Genomic DNA, 25,140 nt, shown 5'->3' with positions numbered 1-25,140 from the left:
GAAAAGCACTTCAATGCCTCATCAGCGGTAGTAAGTGCTATATAGATGCAATTCTATTTACAATCACAATTAAAACGTTCTAACTATAAATTGGGAATGTTCTAAAGTAGACGAGGAGAAACTGGAGGAAGGCTGCAATGCTGCTGCAGAAGCCTTCCAACCAGCCATTATTGACCCATTGCTACAAAATTGACTTCAGTGAGGCTCTTCTAAACTATGGACTTTTCATCTGCTGCATGCCACGTCGAAGCCTCGTTACTGAGACCTCTTTCTTCATTAGCTTATTACCGATTGAAGGGCGCTTAGACGTGTAGTTCACCTATTGTTTTCCGGTGCACCCTGAAAGAGCAGTTTCTGAAATCGAGAAGGTTTGTATATTTTGTTACAGATCGAGGGAGAGCTTTCTATAAACCAGTAACCCCGAACGTCAGCGGTGCCTGGGGGAGTGGCCTGTTTGTTGCTAGCTCTTTGCCGTCATTACCCACTCACGGCTACTGTTCTTGTAGCCTTGTGCTCTTAAACTCGCAGTGGAGTGACCATAAACCAGCAGCCGATGGAACGGTGTAAGCGCTGATTTCACATGGTCAGTGATCGAAAATGCAATACTAACTACACTCGTTAATTTCGAAATTATCTTGATTTTGTATTTTATTTTGGGGCAGGTAAATGTACTGAGTTAGCTAATTTCAGGAGGTGGAGGGGGGTTGTTGGAGCCAAGACAATAGCATATGAATACTCTCTGGAGCAGCTCCCTCTGCTTAGTAACTGTTGGACAAGTTAGACTGAGCTTGTAGCAACATACTGCCTCACCTCTGCTCTACACTTCTTGTCTTTTTATCTAATTCCTGCAGCTTCTTTTTAATCTCTGCTTCCTTCTTTGACCACTTTGTTATTGCCTTTCTCTTCCAACTACTTCTCCCTTGTCTGTTTTTTGTCTCTTGCTCTGAGTCAAAGTCTGATGATGAAAAATAAGTTTTGCTCCCCAAAAATGAGTGCCAATTAATCATGAGCGGAAAATCCGTTCTGCTCGCGGATTTCGCGGATTTTCGGTAAATCTGCGATCCGCGAATTTACTGAAAATCCGCGAGATCCTCGAGCGGCGGATTTGGGGGGCAAAAGTACAAGCCTGTTGAACTTTTAACTATTTTAGGATGGCGCTGGCAAGCTGCCGGCGCCATCCTAAAATAGTTACTAAGTTAGCTTCAACAGGAAGCTCGAGCACCTGCTTTATTTTATCTATTAGTGCTTCCTGATGAAGCTAATTTAGCAACTATTTTAGGATGGCGCTGGCAGCTTGCCGGCGCCATCCTAAAATAGTTAGTTAGGATGATGTGTGTTTTGTCGAGGCTGGGTAGGTGTGGGTTCTCCCCATATCTATCGTCGAAAATTAGCTATGATGCTTGATGGAGGCATGCTTGATGGAGGACTTTGCATAATTGACTTTCACTAGCTCAATCCCTGTGCAGTTCCTGTGACCACGAGCTTCTCTGATCCCTGCCTGTCCTTTTATACACACAAGAGGCATGTGAACTCGCATATAAGCCCCGTCCATTTGGCCCCTCCCCACACACTAGTGGTGTGTGCACCGTCTTCGCGCCCTTTACCCACTTGATGGACAGCTCACTCGAGGGACTCCGGCGCTCTTTGGTGTGATGGCAAAGTTAATCAGCCCCCCCAAAAATGTGTGTTTTGTTAAAGCTGGGTAGGTGTGCGCTCTCCCCATATCTATCGTCGAAAACTAGCTATGATGCTTGATGGAGGCCTTTGCATAATTGACTTTCACGAGCTCAATCCCTGTGCAGTTCCTGTGACCACGAGCTTCTCTGATCCGTGCCTGTCCTTTTATACACACAAGAGGCATGTGAACTCGCATATAAGCCCCGTCCATTTGGCCCCTCCCCACACACTAGTGGTGTGTGCACCGTCTTCGCGCCCTTTACCCACTTGATGGACAGCTCACTCGAGGGACCCCGGCTCTCTTTGGTGTGATGGCAAAGTTAATCAGCCCCCCAAAACTGTGTGTTTTGTCGAGGCTGGGTAGGTGTGCGCTCTCCCCATATCTATCGTCGAAAATTAGCTATGATGCTTGATGGAGGCCTTTGCATAATTGACTTTCACAAGCTCAATCCCTGTGCAGTTCCTGTGACCACGAGCTTCTCTGATCCGTGCCTGTCCTTTTATACGCACAAGAGGCATGTGAACTCGCATATAAGCCCCGTCCTAACACACACTAGTGGTGTGTGCACCATCTTCGCGCCCTTTACCCACTTGATGGACAGCTCACTCGAGGAACTCCGGCGGTCTTTGGTGTGATGGCAAAGTTAATCAGCCCCCCCAAAAATGTGTGTTTTGTTAAAGCTGGGTAGGTGTGCGCTCTCCCCATATCTATCGTCGAAAATTAGCTATGATGCTTGATGGAGGCCTTTGCATAATTGACTTTCACGAGCTCAATCCCTGTGTAGTTCCTATGACCACAAGCTTCTCTGATCCGTGCCTGTCCTTTTATGCACACAAGAGGCATGTGAACTCGCATATAAGCCTCGCCCGTTTGGCCCTGCCCCTCACACTAGCGATGTGCACCGTTTTCCCGCCCGGCCAGTCCCCACACAATCTGCAAAATCCGCGAATCCGCAAATTTGTGGATTTTGCGGATTGCGAATTCGCAAAATCGCGAATTGTGAATTCGCAAAATTCGCCCATGCCTAGTGCCAATGTCCACCACCTACCTGCGCTGGCAGTGCCTTAGGAATCAGGACCTCCAGCACCGCCCTATCCTGCCCTGGTAAGGTGAATCTATCTGGAGCAGGCCCCTGGCCATTGAGTTACAAGGACGGGAAGTTTCTGCAATTCGTGTGTGTCTCCGGTGTGACATGTTCAGTATGTATCACAAGGAATGTTGATGGTGTACAGCCTTATGATAGTTGTGAGCATAACGTATGCATGAAAAAACATTTTTATTAAACACATATAAATAAACTGCTGCCTGCACATAAACCCTGTAGAGGCCCTTGAGCTCGCTTGTGTTTAGTGAACAGGCAAACACAGCATTACTCTTCTGTTTGCATTCCCTTATTTAAAATATGGTAAATTATTTCAGTGTGAAAAGTTTTAGATGTTTCTCCAGCCCTTGCCTATTTGTGCTTCTTCTATAGGAGCTGATGATGGAGTTTGATACTGAAATGAAACGGCGGGAGCATGAGTTTCGACTGCAGATGGATGAGATGGGCACATTGGTTCTTTCTCACGAGCTCAAGGTATGTAATCGTGAGTGTGCACATGCACGGTAAGAGACCTATAGTTGGAAATATCTCATTTGTTATGAAACGTTTGTTTGTAATACGCATGCTCACTGCCACACGTTGCCTATTTACCATCACTACACAGTGCTTCATTGAACATAAGGTACTTACATACTGGGCACTTACCCTAACACTTATATACTAGGTTTTTATCATCACTGGCGGAAGAGTGTCTCAGCTAAGTGATGGGATGATCTCTGCGTATTCAGCCTGCCATGACAAACCCGTTTTCAAATGACCATTTCTTTTTGGTCATGCATGGGCCCATCTTACAGAGATGATGAAGGAAAAAGTTACTTTCCTTCAGTAACGATCTTTCTGGTGGATAAGGGAACCCTTAAAGAAGTCCTGAACCTTTCTGTATTGCTTGTGGAAGTGTCAAATTGGCAATGGTAATCCAGGGTTTGGGCAGTTGCTCTGCCCACCTTGAATTGTTCCATAGCTGAATCAGCTTTGTCTGTTAACGGAGTAGACAAGTCGAATGACTTGTCCCTGAGCCTAAACGTTGCCGGAAAAGTAATTGGAACTCAACCATGCTTGTCTCCTTAGAGCCCCTGAAGATCCTATGGCCATGTTCACCAAGTATATTGTGTCCAGGTCTACCCTAAAAATTAACCTAGCAGCATTTTTACATCCATGACCACATCTCTGAAGTATTCCTTCAAATTATCAGACAGACAAAAATGAGTGGCTGTACCTCATCAGCAGGCACCTGGTGTTCATGAAATGCAAATCCAGACTCACCCCACAAAACACCTTCTTTCCCAAGGCCTCCAGTTTCTTAGACTTTCTGTCTGGAGACTCATGGGAAATTCTACTGGGTTGTTCTTGTGATAGGAGGATGTTTGTACCACCAAGATTTCAGTCAAAGGATGTATGGACAAGAAATGTTGATTTCCTGGTGCTATGCCTGTATTGGTGAGCAATCAGCCTATTTACTGCTGAAGCAGATGTTGGTTTGTCCCAACCCACCGTGGTGGTTTGTTTAGAACTTAATTGAAAGGCAGCAGTGTTTCGGATAGCGCCAAAGCTGGCTGTAATATTTCTGTCCATTTTGATTCTGCTGTAGGGAGTGGAAATTCTAGCACCTCTGTTGCATTTCTGTGGAATGCTTGGACGGAGACTTCCTCAGGAGGCAGTGGCCTCAAGGGGCATTCCACCTACATTTCTCCACCAGATAACTCTTTGGCAGTGGCACCACTAGCTACACTGGTTTCTTCCCCAGAACCATTTACAGCTGCATCACCATTACCTCCACGAGTGTCTGCTCCGATGGGAGTGCCAATTAGTCTACAGCTTAAGAGTGTGCAGGGGGTAGCAAATTGTTTGACTCACTGCTGTCGTCTTCATTGTGTTGAATCATTTCCAGCATCTGAATATGGTTGTAATCAAACCCAAAGATGTCATCAGCTGTCAGCATTGTTGTCTTGCCAGAGATGCCTGTTGCGTTCAATCTGTGTACCCGGCTTCTTCCGACAATAACTTTTCTTCTCTCCTGGATCTCATCAAGATAGCCTTTTTTTCTAGGCTTGTTCACGAGGAGGGGCAGGTGCCACTGATGGCTTCAGGGTCGGTGGCACTGGTTGGGTGCACAGACAAAGACCTTGGTGCAGGTGTGACTCCAGCAGGCGAAGGTGGTGTGCCTTGAGGAAGGCCTTTCAGTTCCAAAGATGCCTAGAGCGAACCTGTCGATGATATCCCAGTTGGAACCCTCGATGGAACCATGAGACCTGCAAGCGCACCAGACGGGCCACTGCATTCTTAAAAAGTGCTATCCTGGTGTGCAGGAACGGTGACAGATTGGTGCAGGTGACGGGAATGGTATCGGAGCAGACACTAGTGGAGGAAATGGGGATGCAGCTGTAAATGGTTCTGGGGAAGAAACCAGTGTAGCTAGTGGTGCCACTGCCAAAGAGTTATCTGGTGGAGAAATGTCCTCTATCCGGGGCAGGAGACATGGCTCCTCAAAAAGTTGATAGCATAGAGGTGGCCTACTTCACAAATAGTAGAAAGATTACGAAGTGGATTCATCCCATATCCTTCTCTTCTTGTGTTTTCTTTTCTTCTTCTTATGGTTTAAATCTTTTCATTGATTTTCAAAAAGAGAGAACAACAGCAACCAGCTACATCCATAGGCTGCGGAGAATAATAACTGCTTCATAAATGAGACTGGGGAACAATAGAAGATGGACAATTTATAAGACAGAAAAACAGGAGAACGCTCGACAGCCAAAGATAAGGGTCGCCACACTTGGGTGTATTACTCCTGCGTCCATGCCCTGTATAACATGATTAGGCAAATTGCTCCTCAGTATGAACCCCCTGAGTGAGGTGAAGCATCCGTAGCTATACGGGACATGTCAATTCTACAAACTCGTTAGCTAGGAATATGATGGTTGAGCCCCATGTTCTATCAAAACGCGGCAGAGTGCGCATGAAGCCGGCCATCAGCTTTTCCATACACACAAGTTCCCATAATTTGTGCAACCAATCCAAATGGGTCGGAACTGCGCTCCTGCCCCACCAGGAGAAAATAATCTGCTTGGCCGCCCCCAAGGCCAAAGCAATAGCTCTTCCACAGCAAGTCCTTAGGGGCTAAGTCAGGGCGTTCGGTAAGCCCAACAAAATGTAGCTTGGGAATCTTGGCAGCTCCGTCTCATAAATTTTGTTAATGTCCGATAGGACGGTTGACCAAAACTGCTGGATTTTCGGGCAGTACTACAGTAAATTCTCCTACCTGCATTGCCTCCAGCACTGTGGGTCCCCACCTACCCTCCACAGCGCAACCTTCACCGGAGTGAAATACCAACAATGGGCCATTTTGAGGAACATTTCCTTACCAGCAGTGCTGCATGAGGAAGCACTGGCCCTCTGTATAATGTCCTGCCATTCCTTAATAGAGAATTCATGCTCACATTCATTCTCCAGCCTTGCCTGCACTGGTGATTTAGAGTGGTGTAAATGTGCAGTGAGAAAAGTATATATGTCTGAAAGCAGGCTTTTGTTGGAGTGATGGGTGACAAACCATTTTTTGAAATCTGTCAGGGGAGACTAGCATGGGGGCGTAGGTGGGGCTGTGTGACCCAATGTCTCAGGGCAATATATTGCCAGTAGGTATCTGGGGGCGGAGGGGGTGGGGTGTAGTCCATACATGGAACGGAGATGTGTGAAATCCATCACTCCCTCTTCAACAAAAAGGTCTCCTAGTCTCTTGCAGTTAGCTTCTTACCACTTAACATAGCCGTCCCCTTTTACTGCCAATAGGGGTCAGAAGTAAGAAGAATGCAATGGGGTGGCAGGTATTTCTCGTACCAAGCTTCCAGACTATGGAACTCTCTGCCCCCTGCACTGCGCTCACAAAAATCTAAATTATGCTTTAGAAAAGCATTGAAAACCTGGCTTTTCTCTCCGCATTAAGATCTGCTCTCACCGCTCTCTCTGTCACTATAGCGCCAAGACGCCGCGGCATTCGAGCGCTTTATAAGTATTTCAGTCAGTCAGTCAGGTAATATCTCTTTGGAGAGACGTATCTTTTCTTGCACCTTATCCCAAACCCCCACTGTCGCCCTGGTTATGGGTGAGATATACACTCCGACGGGTTGGTATTTCTTTGGGACTCAAGGCACTTTCCACACATGTATCCCGGCAACCGAGCAATTGATAAAACACCAGGGCTTTTCAGATGCCATTCTCTACCATTCTATCATGCATAGTTGGGCCGCCTGATAATCCTTTTCTAGGTGGGGGAACACCCAACTCCCCATTCTTTTGTTTACGATATGTCTGGTTTACGGGCCATGCAAGATTTCTTTCCACCCCAAATAAAATTGCCTAAAAGATGTTGTAGTTTGGATAACACTGAGGGAGAGGGTTGAAGTGGCAGCTTCTGCATGAAGGATAAAATCCTGGGGAGTAGTGTCATTTTAACCGCTGACAATCTACCCAACCAGGACAATGTGTACGCTTTCCAGGTCGAGTGCTCCAATCTCATCATGGTAAGAAGGGTGGCATTGTTTTCTTGCACTGTACGCTCAAATCAATCAATCAATCAATCAATTAATCAATCAATACAATTGTAAAGCGCGCTACTCACCTGTGAGGGTCTCAAGGCGCTGGGAGGGGGGGCTGGGGGGGAGTCCCGCTACTGCTCGAACAGCCAGGTCTTGAGTAACCTCCTGAAGGTTAGTAGGTCTTCGATCTGCCTGGTGGATAGGGAGGGTGTTCCAGGAGTTGGTGGCGAGGTAGGAGAATAATCTGCCGCGGTCGTCACTCTCTGGATGCGGGAACAGTGGCGAGGGCGTGGTCGGCGGAGCGGAGCTGGTGGTTCGGGGTGTAGAAGGTGAGTCATTTGTTGAGGTATGCTGGTCCAGTGTTGTGGAGTGCTTTGTATGCGTGATTGAGGAGTTTTATGGGGATCCTCTTGTTGACGGGAAGCCAGTGCAAGTATTTCAGGTGGGGTGTGATGTGGCTGTGGCAAGGGATGTCGAGGATCAGGCGTGCAGAGACGTTCTATATGCGTTGCAGTCGTTTCAGTAGTTTGGCCGGGGCTCCCGCGTAGAGGGCGTTTCCGTAGTCCAGTCTGCTGATGATGAGGGCCTGGGTGACCGTTCTTCTAGTGTTGGTGGGGATCCACCTGTAGATCTTTCGGAGCATGTGGAGGGTGTTGAAACAGGAGGATGAGATGGCGTTGACTTGCTTGGTCATGGAGAGTGTTAAATCGAGGATGAATCCTAGGTTGCGTGCGTGGTCGGTTAGTGTCGGTGCTGCTCCCAGAGCTGTCGGCCACCAGGAATCGGCCCAGGGAAAAGGGGTGGAGCCGAGGAATGAGGACCTCCATTTTGTCTGAGTTCAGCTTCAGATGGCTGTTCTTCATCCATTCAGCTTTCATTCCTTCGTGGAGGTTGGTTTTGGCGGTGAGAGGGTCCTTGGTGAGGGAGAGGATCAGTTGTGTGTCGTCTGCATAGGAGATGATGTTGAGGTCATGCAGTCTGGCGACGTGGGCGAGCGGGGCCATGCAGATGTTGAATAACGTCGGGCTGAGGGAGGATCCTCGGGGTACGCCGTAGATGATCTTGGTGGCTTCGGATCGGGAGGGAAAGAGGCGGACGCTCTATGTTCTGCCGGAGAGGGAGGAGGTGATCCAGTCCAGTGCTTTGCCTCGGATTCCTGCATCGTGGTGGCGAGTGCGTAGGGTGTGATGGCAGACTGTGTCGAACGCGGCTGATAGGAGGATGTGGGGTGCGGTCACGCCGTTGTCCAGCAGGACTCTGATGTCATCGGTGGCGGCGATGAGGGTCGTTTTGGTGCTGTAGTTGCTGCGGAACCCGGAATGTGAGGGTTCCAGGATGTTCTCCTCGAGGTAGCGGGTGAGCTGTTTGTTGACAGTTTTCTCGATGACATTTGCCAGGAACAGGAGCAGGGAGATGGGCCAGAAGTTCTTGAGGTCCCTCAGGTCAAACTTGTTTTTTTTTAGCAGAGCGATGATCTCAGTGAGCTTCCAGCTCTCCGGGAAGGTCACCGTCTCAAAGGAGATGTTGATGGCCTCGCGAAGGTGGGGTGCGATGGTGGTGCTGGCTTTGTTGTTGTAGTGAGGGCACGGATCTGACCGGGAGCCAGAGTGGATGGTGCTCATGATTTTTATGGTGTCGTCGTCGTTGATGTCGGTCCAGGTGTGTAGGGGGTTGTCGTGGGGTTTGAGGTGTCGTTGGCTGCCTTGGTGGACTGGTTGTCGAAGCTGTCGTGGATGTCTGCGATCTTGCGGTGGAAGAAGGAGGTCAAGGAGTTGCATAGGTCTTGCGATGGTGGGATGTCGTTGGTGTTAGAGCTGGGGTTGGAGAGTTCCTTTGCAATGTTGAAGAGCTCTTTGCTGTTGTGGGCGTTGTTGTCGAGGCGGTCCTTGAAGGAGGCCTTTTTGGCGTATCTGATGAGGTGATGGTTTTGACTCATGGCATTCTTGTGAGCTGCTTGGTTCTCCGGTGTCTGTTCGTGGTGCCATTTCTTCTCCAGCTTTCAGCAGTTTTGCTTGGAGGTCCGCGGTGAACCAGCTGGCAGACTTGTTGGTGCGACAGTTTGAGCGGTTCTTGAACGGGGCGAGGGTATGGGCGCAGTCGTCGATCCAGCGTCTGAGGTTTGTGGTGTCGGCGTCAGGGTCTGTGGGTGGGCTTTGGGCTAGGGCAGTGTGAAGCTGGTCTTTGGTGATTTTGCGCCAGCAGCGGCAGGGGATCTGTTGGGTGCGCTGGTGCGTGGTCGGCTTTTTGAAGGTGAAGTGACACCCAGTGATGATTGGTCCAGTGGAGTTCGGTGTTGTGGCTAAAGGAGACGTGGGAGCGTTTGTTGAAGATGGGATCGAGGTCTCTGTCAGGAAGGCGACGTCCGGGGAGGACGTGTCGAGCAGATCCCAGAGTTCGACGGGGTGTTTGCGTGCAGAGCGGGTGTTCAGGAGTATGCATCTGAGGTGGTTGCATCATGTCCTGGAGGCTGGGTAGGCGGGTCTGGTGCTGGTGAAGCTGCAGTTCCGGCAGGAGAAGGGTCCCTGGGTGCGCTTTGGAGTGGCCTGAAAGCAGGTGTGTGTTTGTCCGGTGTTGAGTGAATGGAGGGTGCTGGCATCGTAGAGGAGAAGGGAGTTGTGGTGTTCGCGGGGGCCAGGGGTTCTGGGGCAGGGCACTGTCCAGGCACGGACGGGCGCAGACGGGCATGCCTTAGACGCGCCGCGCAGGGGCCGCCATAAGAAGGGGAGGTGGGAGGGAGGAGCAGTTGGGAGGAGGGAGGGAGCAGACGAATGGGAGCGGGGACGCAGCGGACGGAAAACGGGATCGGCGAAGGGTACTGAAGGAAAAAGAGGGGCACAGCAGAGACAGGGGAAATGAAGGGGCGAAAAACTAGTGTAGACAAAACAATAAAAACAGTTCCAATAAAGGCAAAAAAACAAGCAAAAACCTACAGCCTACCACTGGCCGCCAGGGATGAGGCACAGGTGGTAGTCTGCGGGTGGAGGAGGGCCTCAAACTCACTGCAGAGTGGCAGCAGGGCTCAAGGGCGCAACACACTGGTGGCGCTGTGCAGCGCAGGGAGCGACCTGCCTAAATAGGGTCAAGGGTCGCTTCCTTCACCGTGCAGTGGCCGCCATAAGAAGGGGAAGTGGGAGGGAGGAGCAGCTGGGAGGAGGGAGGGAGAGGACGAATGGGAGCTGGGGGGAGCAGATGGGGAGAAGATCCGAAGGCCCAGATATGTCCCCCATCGGAAGCCCATCGTGAAGTCTGGGTAGAGCGATAGGGTCATTCCCTAATATATCAGATTTTCCATCTCCCGGGCCTTTCTCAGTGCAACATCTGTCATGGTAATTCAACATTTGCGCAATGACAAGCCGGGGGGGGGGGGGGGGCGGCAACAGGAACAGATCTGGGGGCCAGGGACCGGTGAGCCTGCTCCACCGCAAATGTGGTTGAAAAACTGTCTCTGCAAAAGAGATCCGACAGCACCCGCTCCACATATGCCTCCATGGGCCCAGTGTTGGAAGACTCTGCATTTTGTAAATTACTGCGGCGCGATCATGCTTCAAGATACTCCGCCGTTGCCGCTGTCCTTTCAGAAGGTGTTCTGTGCGGTCTAGGCGCTTAAACATTGTGTCTTGTGTATCTTCGGTGTCGGAAATGCACTTCTCAGCAGCCTCTATGCGGGCTTCATGTTGATCCACGTGGCCATGCATACCTTCCATCTGCGTGTCCAGTTTGTCAAAACGTGCGCCTATAGCCTAGAATCCAGCACGAAGCTCAGCCATAATGGCGGCAGTTCCCTCCGACACCGCGCCACCAGCTCCTGGGGGATCGGCACGCTCAGGGGCATCATCATGCGGCGCTTCGTCTCCGCCCTCCGCCCTCCTTCCTTGGGGTCTTGGAGGCCTCAAAGGTGAGCTACCTTTGTTTAGGCTCACCCTGACCGTTGCTGACCAATTGTATGCTGTTGCGCGGTAGGTTGCAAATCCTTCCCACCAGTCAATAGTGTTCGGCTCAATGCCTGGAGGGGGAAGGGGGGACAATGACCCCCTGCCCCATTCATATTTCCGGTATACGAGCAGTAGATTTCTCTACCACCTTGCCACATCTGCAGCGCCATTTACATACTTAGCAGCTCTTCTCCTGTGTGACGCTGCAGTCAGCTTTTAAGTCTGCATTGAAAAGGAAGCATGGGGGCCTACATGAGCAAACCACTCCCCGAGGGACCTCCACAATTGTCCATTGCTCCTCCTAATATTGGGCGGGCTGCTGTTCTCGGCCGCAAATCATGTAGCACACCCCTCTCATCTCCAGCGCATATGTAAACTATGAGGAGAGGAGAAGGGGCCCTGCATCCCAGCGCAGAACTCGCCACAGCCTCCTGGTTCAGGAATAGACAGGTGTTGGTCCCTCACGACTGCGTCCTCGGAGGCTGCGGCTCCCCGGACCAGATTGAATCCTGCGGCTGCTCTCCCACCCACAGACTCGCCCATGTCGCGGGGCCTCTGATGGCCGCGTCACACCGCAATCGAGTGGCAGCCTCTTTGGGTGGTTCTCGGCTCTCTCATCGCCCCCGCAACTCTCCCTACATGCCTGTGGACCTCAGCCCGTTCACGCTACTCCCAGGGGCTTAGCTGGTCACACTAATGCGTCTGTGCGCAGCATTAGCAGCGTGGTTGCTTGAGAGCTTTATGGTCAGGCCACCATCTTGGTGCTCGACCAGGCCACGCCCCTCCAATAGGACATTTTTGATTAGCACAGACTACCTCCTCGGGACTAATATCAACTTCCATTTTGGCCACTTCTAAGTCTGTGAGTAGAGTCAATGGGGCCCGTAACATAGTTTACTGCCACCACTTCATCCAGCTTCTCTGCAGTGTATGGCGAGGATTATAAACGTTCAAATTAGCACGCAATTTTTTTTATTTTTTTTACTTGGTTTGTATGAAGCTGCTTTTATTACACAACTTGGAGTAGTGCTTCATACCCCAAGCACAACCTGCAGAACTTGGAACATTTCTGAAAATTATCAGAGAGAGCATCGATCTCCATCCACGTTGAAGGGTGTGAATAAAGGGAATCGAAGCTAGGGCAGCGATGTATGGCCCCAGTGACTTTACACCCTTGCTGTAACTGACAGTGAAATGCAGTCAGCACCACCTACTGCACGGTTGAGCTATTGCAAAGTTTCTGGATCGAGTCTGGTTGGTGCCTGTGGAGATTCAAATGGTGAGGAATCTGCAGGTAGAAGTGCCCAATAAAAAGATGTAACCTGGGACCATGCTATTCATCAGTTGCATGATCTTGAGTTCAGTTTCGACAGGTCAATGCTCTTCCTACTCAATTAAATGCTAGCCCCTTGCCGTTTGAAATGGAGCCAGTAAATATGTAGCCCCTCTAATGAAATCTCGGTTCCACTCTTCTCCGAAACGATGTCCATAAAATTCGGACTCTGACTTTAACTCAACTTAGACGCTTGGGCCAAAGCATGCAGTATTGGTGACATCATCACCCCCTTCTTCCCACCTTGTTGGGACTTCTTACTCTACTGGCCAAAGCTGAGAAAGCTCTTTCAAAAGATGCTGTTACTTTAAGGATTTTGTTAAGGGACCCAATTAAAGCGTCCCCTTGTGCAGTGAACCTTTCCCTACATGCCACCAACCACCATGTGTAGATACTTTTTCTATAGCCTTGGGATAAGCTTGGGCTTATCTGGATGCTTTAGCTTTCTTGGGCTTTTTTTTTACCCTCTCTTCCTTGAATAGATATTGTACATAGTTATTCTTCTTTTCAGATTGGGCAAAAACTAAAAGCAAAGCCACCTCCTCCTGATCAGCATGCACCAGAGAATGGGGAAGCACTGAAATATTCCACTGCTTGCTTTCCATCAAGGTCTCAAAAATCCACCCTATTTTTTCATATGTTAATATACCTGATGAATGCTCATGTGTTTCCTCTGCTCATATAAAAATAAACCATGCCACTCCCTCTGGCCCATTATTATCTGCAATGGCTACAGATGGTGTCCAAGAGCTTTCTTAATGTATGCATTTTCAGGCTTTCTCAAGTAATGAGTTCAGGTAGTACTAGTCTCTCACAGACCGGTCACAGTTGATTCCTCTCCATAGGTCTTGAGAGATCATTGCCTGAGGCTGAACACACCTCGTTAGTAGGAAATTAAGTACCACTTAGTAAAATGGGAATAGATTCAGAGTGACTGAAATTTGCAACTTCTTTATGGAACGTTTATGGGTATCACTAGTTGACTAGCAAGCCCAATCCACCAGTACTCTGACAATGGAGAACTGTTGCAAGTGTTCACTGGCTGACAACATTTACTGCTTCGGGTCCTGCCTCACACTCTTTTAATTATGAATGCATGATGCACACCTAAAACTCAAGGCTCAAACAAATGTGTGCTTTTTAATAATCACTTAGTTCACTTTCACTTCAGCCAAAACTGTTAGCAATGCAGAACCTTTAAGGGATCTTCCCACTATTGGCATTGCATACAAATCCAAATGATTTCTACATTAATAGCCACTTGTTATTTAAATAACACACAATTAATGAAACACAGGTCCTTCATTGGTCATATTCCTGAAACGTCTTGTAGTGCATATTAAACATGCTATTGTCAGAGGCAGTTAAAATCAAAAGACAACAAAATTTGATTACGTTACGTCCTAGCTTAACCACTCTGCCCTTTCATCCCCTTGTAGCCTGCGTTGTCTTAAAAAAATGCGTCAAAGCCCTAAACTTGGGATACCGAGCACCAGGAATCAGAGCCTTGCCAGAATGAGGGGCTATTGCACTTCAAAAAAGATATAAATCTAAGACAGTCATGGACTATGCATCAAAATCTCTGGAATTTCTGAGAATATTTTATTCATTGTGATGTTGATCTTCAGTTAGGATTCTAGCGAGGGACCCACAAAGTTGCCATACTGGAATGACAGTGAATAAGGCGTTTATAGCTGGCATAATTTGGTTGTATGCTTTCACTTTCTACCTAGTTTTCCACAGTGAAAAAAACATAACTGTGGTCCATGGAGTCATCTATGATCAAGTATATTTGTTTTCTCTTGATTTGTTTTTAATGCACATACATTCTGTCATTTATTCCATGATTGAAAGTGGAGGGGACATCCTGTCTCAGCTTAGTTTAACTTTCTCTCCGTTTATCCTGTGGTATCGTCCCAAATTGAATAGCAAGGAAGGCTTGTGACTTTCCTTTTAGAAGTGGAAGTGTTTTGATAGGACAGATGAGAAAAATCAAGCTAAATGTGTTGGGAGTGGGGTGGTTCCTGAGCTCAATCTCAAGAGCCGTCTATGTGCACAATCACCGAAGATCTAGGGGATGAATCGTGTCCTTTTCATTTTGCATCCTTCTTTGCAAAGGTAAAGTTGTTGACCAAGGAACTTGATGTATTAAGAGAAACTGGGATAAAAACTGCTGAATCCCTGCAGACGACAGAAGCTGCCAACATGGAGCTTGACAAAGTGATAAAGCATCAGGAATGGGAGCTGAAGGACATAGCGGCTGTGAAGGATGCACGGTTTGTTTGTCTAATAACTTTTCTGAAAAGTATGATAAATAAATAGTATATGTAGAGCTATCCACAGCTTTTGATACTGCTGATTACTCTTTCTTGCTAAATCTTTGTGAGTTATTCTACTGCTTTAATTCAATGACACCATCTAATCTACCTTCACAACTGTCCCGCGACATCCCATATGGATCCCTTACTCACCTATCCCTATTCATGTTTTATGTATCTCTTTTCTAAGTCAGTCTGAAGTATTGGAGAGCAGTGTCCTTTCTGTGCCGATTACAACCAAGTCTACATTGCTATAACGACTCACTTCCTCAGTGTGGCATCTTGGTGGGCTCTTTTATTAGAGTAAATAACTTGGTTCTATAAATCTAGCTACAGATGAATGGAGATACAATAGAGGTCATCCTCCTGGGCCTGCCAAGATAGCACTAGCCATAGTTCTCTCAAAGGGCTAGGCAATAACATTGTCTGTAGTATGAAGGACAGGGCTCTATTTGAATATGTAAAATGAAAAATAAATGTAATTGATCATTGATTCCACAGACTGATTATTGCAGGTGTTGCTTACTAATTTCGGGTCAGACTATGGTCAAATACTTTTAGTTGGCCTGCCCAAGTATGCTTTCACTGCCTTCAAGTGCCTCAAAATGCTCTGGCGAGGTTGGTGAAAGGTCTTCACAGGAAACATTTTGTCAGGAGATAGCTCATAGGGTTTTAGTTTCTTGTTGCTTTCTTTAAAATGCAGTACCTGATGGATAAACTCATCTTTAGGACTTCCCCAGACTACTTAATTATCCTGATAAGCACTTATAATTGGAGAATGAGAGTTTCTCAGTTTTCATTAGGTCACCTCTGGTAAAAAAAAATCTCCAATATTAGATCTTTCATATGTTTGCATGCTTGAATCATTCCCCGTCGTCAGGCTGGGAATCGCCAGTCATTTCAAAATAGCAGTAAACCATGTTACAATGGCTGTAGCCCACACAACCGTGTTTGTTTACTTGCACATCCACCTCAGTTCAGTTCAGTTAATACATTTTTGTTCGACTTTTGCGATAAACGCATTTAAAATATTTCCTTATACAATAATACATTTTGGTATATATATATAGTATGCTTACATAGATATGAAATATTTAATATCAGATGTGGCACATAATATAAACGAGAAATAATTAGATTATCTGCAAACATTCCTCATAATCTAAAACAAGACCTAAAGATATAATTTTGAATCTCATTTAAGGCATATCTAAATATTTTTAATTTGTGCATACAATCCATCTAATACCTTCATTAGGGGCTTATTGATTCATACTGTTTTCTAATATCTAAAGCACTCTTGATAACATTTAGAACTGCGTAACATATGTCTTCTGAAGGCAGATTTTGTAAATGCTCCAAGGCTATCAGAAAAAGTCCAATATTTGCCTTACAAAGCACAGGAGCTGTAGAAGGAGGCTCTTGGGCTGGAGTATAGTGTGCACAATAGCAAAAGGTGGCCTGTGCTTTGTTTAGCTACATTGTTGCAATGGCAAGAAAGTAATTCATGCTGCCAGATACATTGCATTGGAAAGGCAACCTTAAAATGACTTAGATTCAATCTAAAAAACGTAAGAAAAGATCGATGAATAGAATTTGGAAACCATAATAAATATCGTTCTATTTTTATATCAGTTGATATTTGTAAATAAGTCTCAGCAGACTTCATTTTCTGTGCCCTCTGTAATCTTTTATCCAAACGGACCTCATTAAAACATTGTTTCACAATCACTTTAGGGTTTATACCGAGGTTTTGTGTATTTTAATTTTTTTGTCTGAAACATAATTTTTCAAAGGAAGATATTAAGTAGGCAAGTGAGGATATATTATGTACGTTATCTAAAGACAAACAGTCATGAATACATGTCCCTATGAACCCCGCCTCTGGATTCTGCCAGAAGAAATGGAGCCACTCCTATCTGGTCTTCCATAAAAGGCAAGCCCAACTCCTCATGACAGACAAAGTTGTCAGAATTTTTTGGGCCAGAAAGCAGCCAACGTGTGAGGCCATTTTCCATACGTTTGAGCGAGCCCTACTCCCCCACACCATAGAGGGCTGCCAAAATGCATTTTGTTTTGTAAAAGGTTATCAGCTCATGTTAGGTTATTGGCTCATGTTTTGATTTCAGAACAAAGCGGAAGATGCCTTCAGTATTCCTGCCAAATTGAGTTTTCATTAAAAGGAGGGATATTCATGAAAGGGAAGATCTAAATATTATCCCTAAATAATTAAAATCGTTTGTCTTTTTAAGAGATGTTCCCCCTCCCATTTTATAGTGCTTAGTTTTAGTATTCGAAGGCCCACATGTCATTATGTAGGACTTTGAATGATTCACTGTTGGTTCCAAGTCCTGCATAAAGTCCACAATATAATACAATTGAACCTGTAGTTAATTTGCCGTACGAACAATTAACACTGCATCATTTGCGTATAGGAGGATTAATATCAATTGCTCTTATTCTTTGCAAGTCCTTACCTAGCCTTGTTAGATGTTCAGGAATTCCATTTATTTCAAACAAAAACAGGAATGGGGCTAAGATACATCCGTGTCTCACTCCTCTTAGTGAGTCTGTTTGGGATGTTTTTTCTCCTTGTGGGGCATATCGCACAGAGACTTTCAGATTGTGGCGTAATCGCTCTATTAAGAATGAAGATGTTCTAAATCAACCCCCATATTCTACACATGTACCTCATTTGAAACAGTCAAAACCTCAGGCTGGTAGTTGGATGTGCTTTGCTCCCTTACTTCCAATAGAGAGCCAAGATAGCTCAGATTTCTACTGCATGTCATGTGTGAGGGTGTTCAAGAGAGGTGCCCTGCTTTAACCTGTGTTTGACCTCATCCGGATACCTTTGCGGTCTGCTATGGACTTCCGCCAGTCCTAACTTCATCTTTCAGCATACTGCAAGTGGTTTTTTGGGGAGGATGGGGGGAGGGTTTGAGGAAAATCTCCAATTTCCTGTTATCTACAACCACCATGAGTGGCAAGAGAAAGAACTCCCTACTTAATTCTTGCACTAACTGTGGCCAGAATAAAGCCTACACTGATGACCCTCATAATCGGTGTATTCATCCAACGTAAAAGGCATCTTGCTGCAATATTTGTTAAACCTTTCCTTCCAAGACCCTGAAGAATAGGGAAAAGAGGTTGCCACTTTATCTGCCGGAGAAACTAGAAACTCCCTTTTTCCGAAGGTGATGCCTCACTAGGGATAATCCCATGTGAAGTGCCTCTCCAAGCACTTTCATGAATACGGCCTAAAAAAGGAAACATATGGAGTTTCCAGAGCTAGACTTTTCACCTAAATTCCCTGCAGGCGCATACTCTACAGGAAACACTGGTGTTTCCTCAGGAAAACACTCAAATTATTAACAGATCAACCTCCATGAAAACCTTTAAAAATCCAGCTCCATTACAGCTCTTTCAGACCTGTTATCCTCACCGTTGATGAAAAAGCCTTTCTAGTTATCTACGAAAAAGATGACCACTCCTCTATTGAAACCTGTAGTGTAGGCTTCATTCACACCAATAAGGCCAGCTACAAGTCATCGATGACACCAACACTGGTGAGGATCTCATCACAGATGAGCACCAACAACCATCGATGAACAGAAAGTCAATGGCGCTTTTTCCCACCAATACCAATTACAGACTTCTCGTTGCCGACTGCCACCTCCTCGATGAGGGAAATTTCTTATCCAGTGATTTTTATCTCTCCATTGAATATGACATTACAAGTGCCTACTCAGATTTTTGGGTTCAGTGAGCAGGAGAATGCCTTAGACGTGGCAAATAGTCCTGTGCGACTCATAGTGCACAATGTATTCGAATTTGAGGAGGAGCCTTATGAAGGAAAGGAAGACTCAAGAATATGGCTAGCAACCTCAGACATTTGTGTATGAAATTTATTTGCCATTCCATGGTTCTTGATGCCTCATGACAACGTTGCAACAAATGATGAACAGTTTCAAGAGGCTGATTTTCAACAGTCTGTGGGTCATCTGTCTGTGCTGCCACATTCTCCACAAGTACTGACACTACTTTCCTCTCCTCTATCTCCACTGATGTTGGATACATACACCTCTTCTGCACAATCCTGAGCTACACCAACACAACATCCTGTTCCACCAACACATAAGGACATGGGCGAACATGATATGTCTGATTATGACCATTTCTCAGAAATGAAGAGGGTGAGCTGCAAGAAGGGGAAGAAGAAGACTATGAACACGAATGGGAAGATTACATCTTACCCAAGGAGGGGGACAAGTAACCATAACAGCCGGACTTCCCTCCTGATGGCATAGGCTGCTTCCATGTGCTCTTTGAAAGGGCAACTAAAACAATTTAGTCTTCCTGCAGCGTCAGTAAAGCAGCAATACCTTCTCTAATACTTCAAAACTCAACACCTTATAGTCAAAAGGTTACTTCCTATTCTGCTCTTTCTATGGCCAGGGCACATTAAACTAATTTAGATACCAGAGACAGTGCAGGCAGTAGTGCTCCTTCCCTGGTTTGGCCTCACTCTGTTTGACGGGCTATCCTAAACCAGATTCCCTTATTGTTGCAGGAGCACAAAGGCGATCACAAAATCCTATCACGCCAGCTTCAGCACCACCTAACAGACATTCAAAGGATAATTAATCTGGGGTCATGGATAGCTCTATAATGGCAACTAAAATAAAAGCAGTGAATGCCTTGGTCATCGTTGCCATTAAGGCAGCTAAAGGTGGCATGACATCTTGTCACTGATAAACTTGATCCCAGAAGACAGATGAGAGGAGGCCAAAGCCTAATTGAGGAGGGCCAATGCTTTGGTGGCCATCAAACGTTTGGCAATCCATAATCCAGCACAGCTCTTCTGCTAACTGGCAGTGTCCGCTGTCCTACAAAGACAAGATTGGTTATGATCCACAGCCTTCAGCCTACAGGCCCAATTAGAAATTTTAGACATGGCCTTTGGCGGGAAAACAATATTTGGAAAAACATGGACGATGTCCTACAAAATAAAAAAATATATTCAGAAACTGAACTGTCCCTTGAAGCTTTGCCGTCTAGGCACCTTGGTTCATCTCCCTTTCATGGCTCCAGACAACCACAGGTTTTCAGAAGCTGCTTCACACAGTACAGAAGTCACGGGCAACCGTTCTATTTCTTCTGACAATGTAGCAATGACCAGGGCTTTGTAACCATCAGACAGTGAAGACATGCACTCAGGACAACTAGAAGACAACATCTTCTGAACTGCTCCTCCTGCCATCCTAAACCTATCGGATTGACGAGAAAATGTCCCCATACACTCTTGCTTGGGAGTCCATAACCTGTTACTGCTGAGCGTTGGATATTTTTCAAAAATACCAAATCACCCGTGCAAGAAGAAACACTTTTTACACTTGTGGTAACTATAACATGAGATTCTTCTCTTTCTCCTGAAAGGAGCAATGGGGGTTGTCCCAAAATCCCACAGAGGCCAAGGACTTCTACTGCAGCTTCGTTTTAATAAGGAAGCTAACAGGACAATCGGGACCAATTCTGGACCTCAGAGAGTTAAACAAGTACCTGGACAACAATCCTGTCACATGGTGACCCTCCAGGAAGTGCTTCTAATACTTCCGGAAGGAGAATACCTTTACCTTCCAGTATCTTCAGAATGCAAATTGTAACATCCTCATACGTTGAAACCACAATACTTCTGATTCTCAATGGCGGGGCAGCACTCCCAATTCAGAGCACACTCATATCTTCACCCTGGATATTCTTAAAGTGCGTGCCACAAATGATTGCCTCCTTGTGAGAAGAGGTCACCAGTTATACCAGTGATCACTTTTTCTCATTGTTCTCATTTCCCTTAGTGCTTTTAACTTGTTACTGTTTAGGAGCGGAAACTTAAATATATATAGTGACTGGTTTACTAAAAAAGTAGTAAATCTGCACTCACAGAAGTTCTCTTGGAGTGGGTGTAATTGTACTACTTTTTGGAATCCACAGACATTGCAGTAGTAGGTTTGGAAAGCTGCACTAGTGTCAGGTTTACAGCCATACTTCTGGCAATCAAAAACTTATAAGTGATGGGATGAATGCTTGCAAATAGTGTAACCATTGGCAATCGCTCCAGACACATTCCAAACCATTGTTTTTCGGCCACTGGGCCACTACAGACAGAGGCCCAGTTAATGATATCAGTACTGATCCTGCTCCTCATGGGAACAGTCCATCTCAAACCTTGATCATCTCGCCCCTCCACTCTGCGGCCCACCACTTGTGTTTTTTAGAAAATGAATATACACCGGGGGATTCTCTGTGACTAAGCTACGCCCCCTCCCCAATGGGAATCAGTGCCGTTTCTTCAGGGGGTGTAGGCAGTGGTCTGTGGGACCACTGCCTGGTCTCACTGAAGTTTTCCAAAACAGAAAACTTTTTTTCTTTTTAGAGCAGCCTGGACTCCTTAAAGAAACTGGGCTGCTTTCAAATCCATTTTATAAAGCAGTCATAGGGTTGGTGGTCTACCCGTCCCTTGTAGGCCACAATCCCTATGATTGTAGTGAATCACAAATAGTAGCAAATGGCAGCCTACCTTGTTAATGTCAATTAGGCATGTCATTCTGCAACCCCCTGCTATTTGTTATTTTGTTAACCGAGGTATATGTACACGGATTAGGTTCGCAAAATCAGATTGCATTCACTAAAAGTCGATACATTATCTGGAGCAAATGTAAGCTTTAATTATCATTGTCAAAACCCTTAATCTTGTATTATAACTAAGTGCAGGAAGTAAGAGAATACACAGAACAACCTGAAGTGCCTGAGCCCGTCAGGAGTTAGCCGCAAGGCTTGGCATGCAACTGCATGGCATGCATTGAGTCTCAGTGACCCAGAGCGGAGTGACGAACGGACTGACATTAAGGACCTGCAGTGGTCATGCTTGGAGGTATCTGTCGGGAGTGGCCTGCAGTAACTGATTCGTTTAGTGGCCTGAGTGGTCTGCAATATTTGGGCATGGGGAGACAAGTAGTGATCCCAATACTGTGCTCCATTCTTAATTTGTGTTTTTATTATTCTAGTATAAAGGAATTGAAGAATAAACTCCATGAGATTCAGCTCAGCTGGAAGAAAGAAGAGGAAACTTTTCAACGAAAGTGAGTGTCTATGATGTGTGAGGTAACGGATGACACTTTGTGCTATGTAGCTGCCTCTAAGTGAGTCGGCGAAGCCTGCGATCCCTACACTTTCAAGGAAGCTCACCGGAAATTGTTCCCCCAGGAAAATTCCCTTATATTTGTTTTGCTTTCGTTTCATTTCTCTTCTTTTTTATTTCTATTTTTCTTTTCTTCTTTCCATTTTTCTTCCACTCCTTACAAACCTTTGTATTTCCTGCTTTATCTTTTCCTTCTAACTTTGCTTCTTTGTATTCTTCTTTTTTCCCTTCTTTTGCATTTTTCCTCCATTAGCCCCTTTTTTCTTTATGGTTTTCATCATTTCTCTTTCTCTCTGCAGCCATGTTTGTTTCCTTTGCCACCCCTTAACCCCACCACACAACTGTCATGTTATTTTCATTCTTACAGCGTGGTTTATTAGCTGTGCTTCAGTTGTGCACACTATGAGTCACAATTCAAAGTAAAGAAGATCAATAAAAAACAAATTGATCTTTCCAATGTCCTTCCTGCTCAAACTGGTGTAGAAGGTGCTTCACTATGCCCCTGAAAGTAGCTAGTGGAGAACAGGCATCATATCTAACTACAAAATGCCACCCAGCACCCCTTGATAATCATACAACCTTAGTGTTACTCAGAAGGTTTAACACATGCACATTGCTAAAGGCAATGGTGAGGCTTTTGCATAATGTACAGGTTCCTCTCAAGCTTGGCTTTTGCATAATGTACAGGTTTCTCTCAAGCTTGGCTTTTGCATAATGTATAGGTTTCTCTCAAGCTGAACTTTTTCATAGAATAGATACAAAATAGACAGCTGTAGTGTAGGCTTCCTTCTGAGCACAGATGGTGCATTATAATATCCTCTCACAAAGTAAAACAAAAAAACCATTGCACACAGCAGCAGTGCAAGGCTCCCTTATGCACGGATCATATAAACCACTGATAGCAGCAGTGCAAGTTACACTTAGGCACAGAGTAGATAGACGAAAGGCAATAGCATTGCAAGCTTCCTATAGATGTAGAATAAATGCAGTAAAACAGTAAATGAAGCGTTTCATACATAGCACACCCACAGAGCTTGCTGCAGCACTAGTATCTTTATACAGATAGGACATGTAACAGCTTTAAATGCATTTCCCCTCCTTTATAGTTGATTCATCAAAGGCTGAATCATCAACTTCTACAACGTTTTTGCCTATGTCGGACTGGGAATAATCAGTAGCCCCTGTTAAAATAGCTTTGTTCATTTGCACAAAAAACGTTGCATTGTTCATATACTATATGTAGTCTTTTATCTACCTCAAAACTCTAAACAGTGGGGTGGAGCTCAACTTCCATCAGGGGATCCAGTGGTCAGATGTTCCACTGCTCATTAAGTGATATCAAATTCTCTGGAGCTCTGCTCAAAATGTAGATAATCTTCATAAGCTCTGCTCCCAGAGCCTTTTTAAGGCTTTTTTCTTGCTGAAAGACAATTCAACCTCATTGTCAGAGAAGTGAAGGCTCTGACAGTCCTTTTGCTCCTTGCTCTTGAGAAGACTCAATCTACAAAGACCGTTCCAAGATAGCTGATTCACCTCTCAAGAAATATTTTTAGGGGATTCATGAACTACATTGAAGGTCTGCATTCTCAGGGAATGTATTTCCCATATTCAAAGCCTAATCAGAAAAAGTGTAATATAAGCCACCATTATTTCGCAAAGCCTCTATTGGTTTGTGGCAGAGTATTGCATGAAAAAAGTATATTCACCATACATGAACAAAGTTAGCACAGAGCTCTGATTTTGCTGCCTGAAAGTACAAATTGGGCTTGGCAAGCACTAAGAAAAGGTTTTCTTTAGAGACATGCTCCAGGTTGACCAAGGGAGCTCTAAGCCAGTCTCTAATGCACAGTCTTTTTGTGCACCTTCACTAATGACCTTGTTGCCTTCCCCACCCTAAAAAGACAAATTAATAAAAGGCCACATTCTTCTTGATATTTTATGCAAGACAAGACTTTCCCTCCTAGACCATACAACCACGTCTAGTAAGAAGGCTAGAACATGAGGGTTTATATATCTCACCTTCTCCTGCCTCAAATATCAGCGCTACCAGAAGACAGGAGACTGGGAAGAGAAGATAAGACTGTCCATCTTTGGCACTCAAGGCTCTTGCATGGTGGGGAGAGAGAGGGAACATCCTACTGCGAGTTCCATTTCAGAAACCTCACACACCTTTATCAGTCATAACAGAGGCATTATAGAAAGGCTGAGGGGCTCACATGGGAGATTTATCTGCTTCAGGCAGATATCACGGATAGAGAAATTGTCCGGTATCACAGGCCAGATTTGAGAGCTGTTCATCTAGATCTTAAGTCCTTCCTTCCAGAAGAACTTCAGAGCCATCCATTTCGGCGCATCAATAATCCTGATGAAACGCTGATGGACTCACATGGGAGATCTATCTGCTCTGGCCAGATAGTCGCACTTTGAGAAATTATACCATCTCAACATTCTAGAACTGGGAGCTGGTCTTCTATTTCTGAAGCCCTTACTCACATAAGAACTTCAAAGACATCCATTTTGGCATCAATAACTCTAATTCAAACAGACAACACTGCTGCCAAGCACTGCATTAACAAGCAGATAGGAACCAGATTTCTGTGGGAAGCTCAGTTAGCACTAGGCACTTGTGAGAAACATTACTGTCTGTGATTCACCTTTCAGATCTACTGGAACATGGAATAGCTCAACAGACATTTTCTAGATCAGCATGAGTATGTATTGGATGATGACGTCCTACAAGACCTCTTTGGACAATGGCAAACAACAGTTGTTTGCCACTTGTTCGCCATAGTAGAAAATGTAAAATGCCACACATTCCTGTCCAGGTTCCCAGAGTCCGATCCAGGGGCAATGCCCTTTTGATAAACTGTTTAAGGACATTCGACCATACTTTTCCTCTGATTTCCCTACTTCCCAAAGTCATCACCAAGATGATCCTGTGCAAGATGACACTCTCCTACACTTTAGGAACTGCACATTCCTGTATTTTCTGCATACCTTAGTTGGAAGTGTATGTGCAGGACCTGGTTAAAAAACTCCCAGTTCCTCAT

General features: G+C 45.6%; 1 protein-coding gene across 1 annotated transcript in view; it reads left to right on the top strand.

Moving 5' to 3' along the window:
* CCDC57 (coiled-coil domain containing 57) overlaps positions 1 to 25,140 on the top strand; it is an 817,765-nt gene that overhangs the window by 163,983 nt on the left and 628,642 nt on the right. The window contains exons 4-6 of the mRNA XM_086931199.1: positions 3,153 to 3,254; positions 14,693 to 14,850; positions 21,957 to 22,031. Coding sequence (XP_086787325.1) covers positions 3,153 to 3,254; positions 14,693 to 14,850; positions 21,957 to 22,031 — 335 coding nt within the window. The remainder of the gene's footprint in view (positions 1 to 3,152; positions 3,255 to 14,692; positions 14,851 to 21,956; positions 22,032 to 25,140) is intronic.

The sequence above is a fragment of the Lissotriton vulgaris genome, chromosome 7 (genome assembly GCF_964263255.1).
Source record: "Lissotriton vulgaris chromosome 7, aLisVul1.2, whole genome shotgun sequence".
Taxonomy (NCBI): Eukaryota; Metazoa; Chordata; class Amphibia; order Caudata; family Salamandridae; genus Lissotriton; species Lissotriton vulgaris.
Note: the sequence above shows the minus strand (reverse complement) of the source record. Positions and strands in the feature narration are given on the sequence as shown.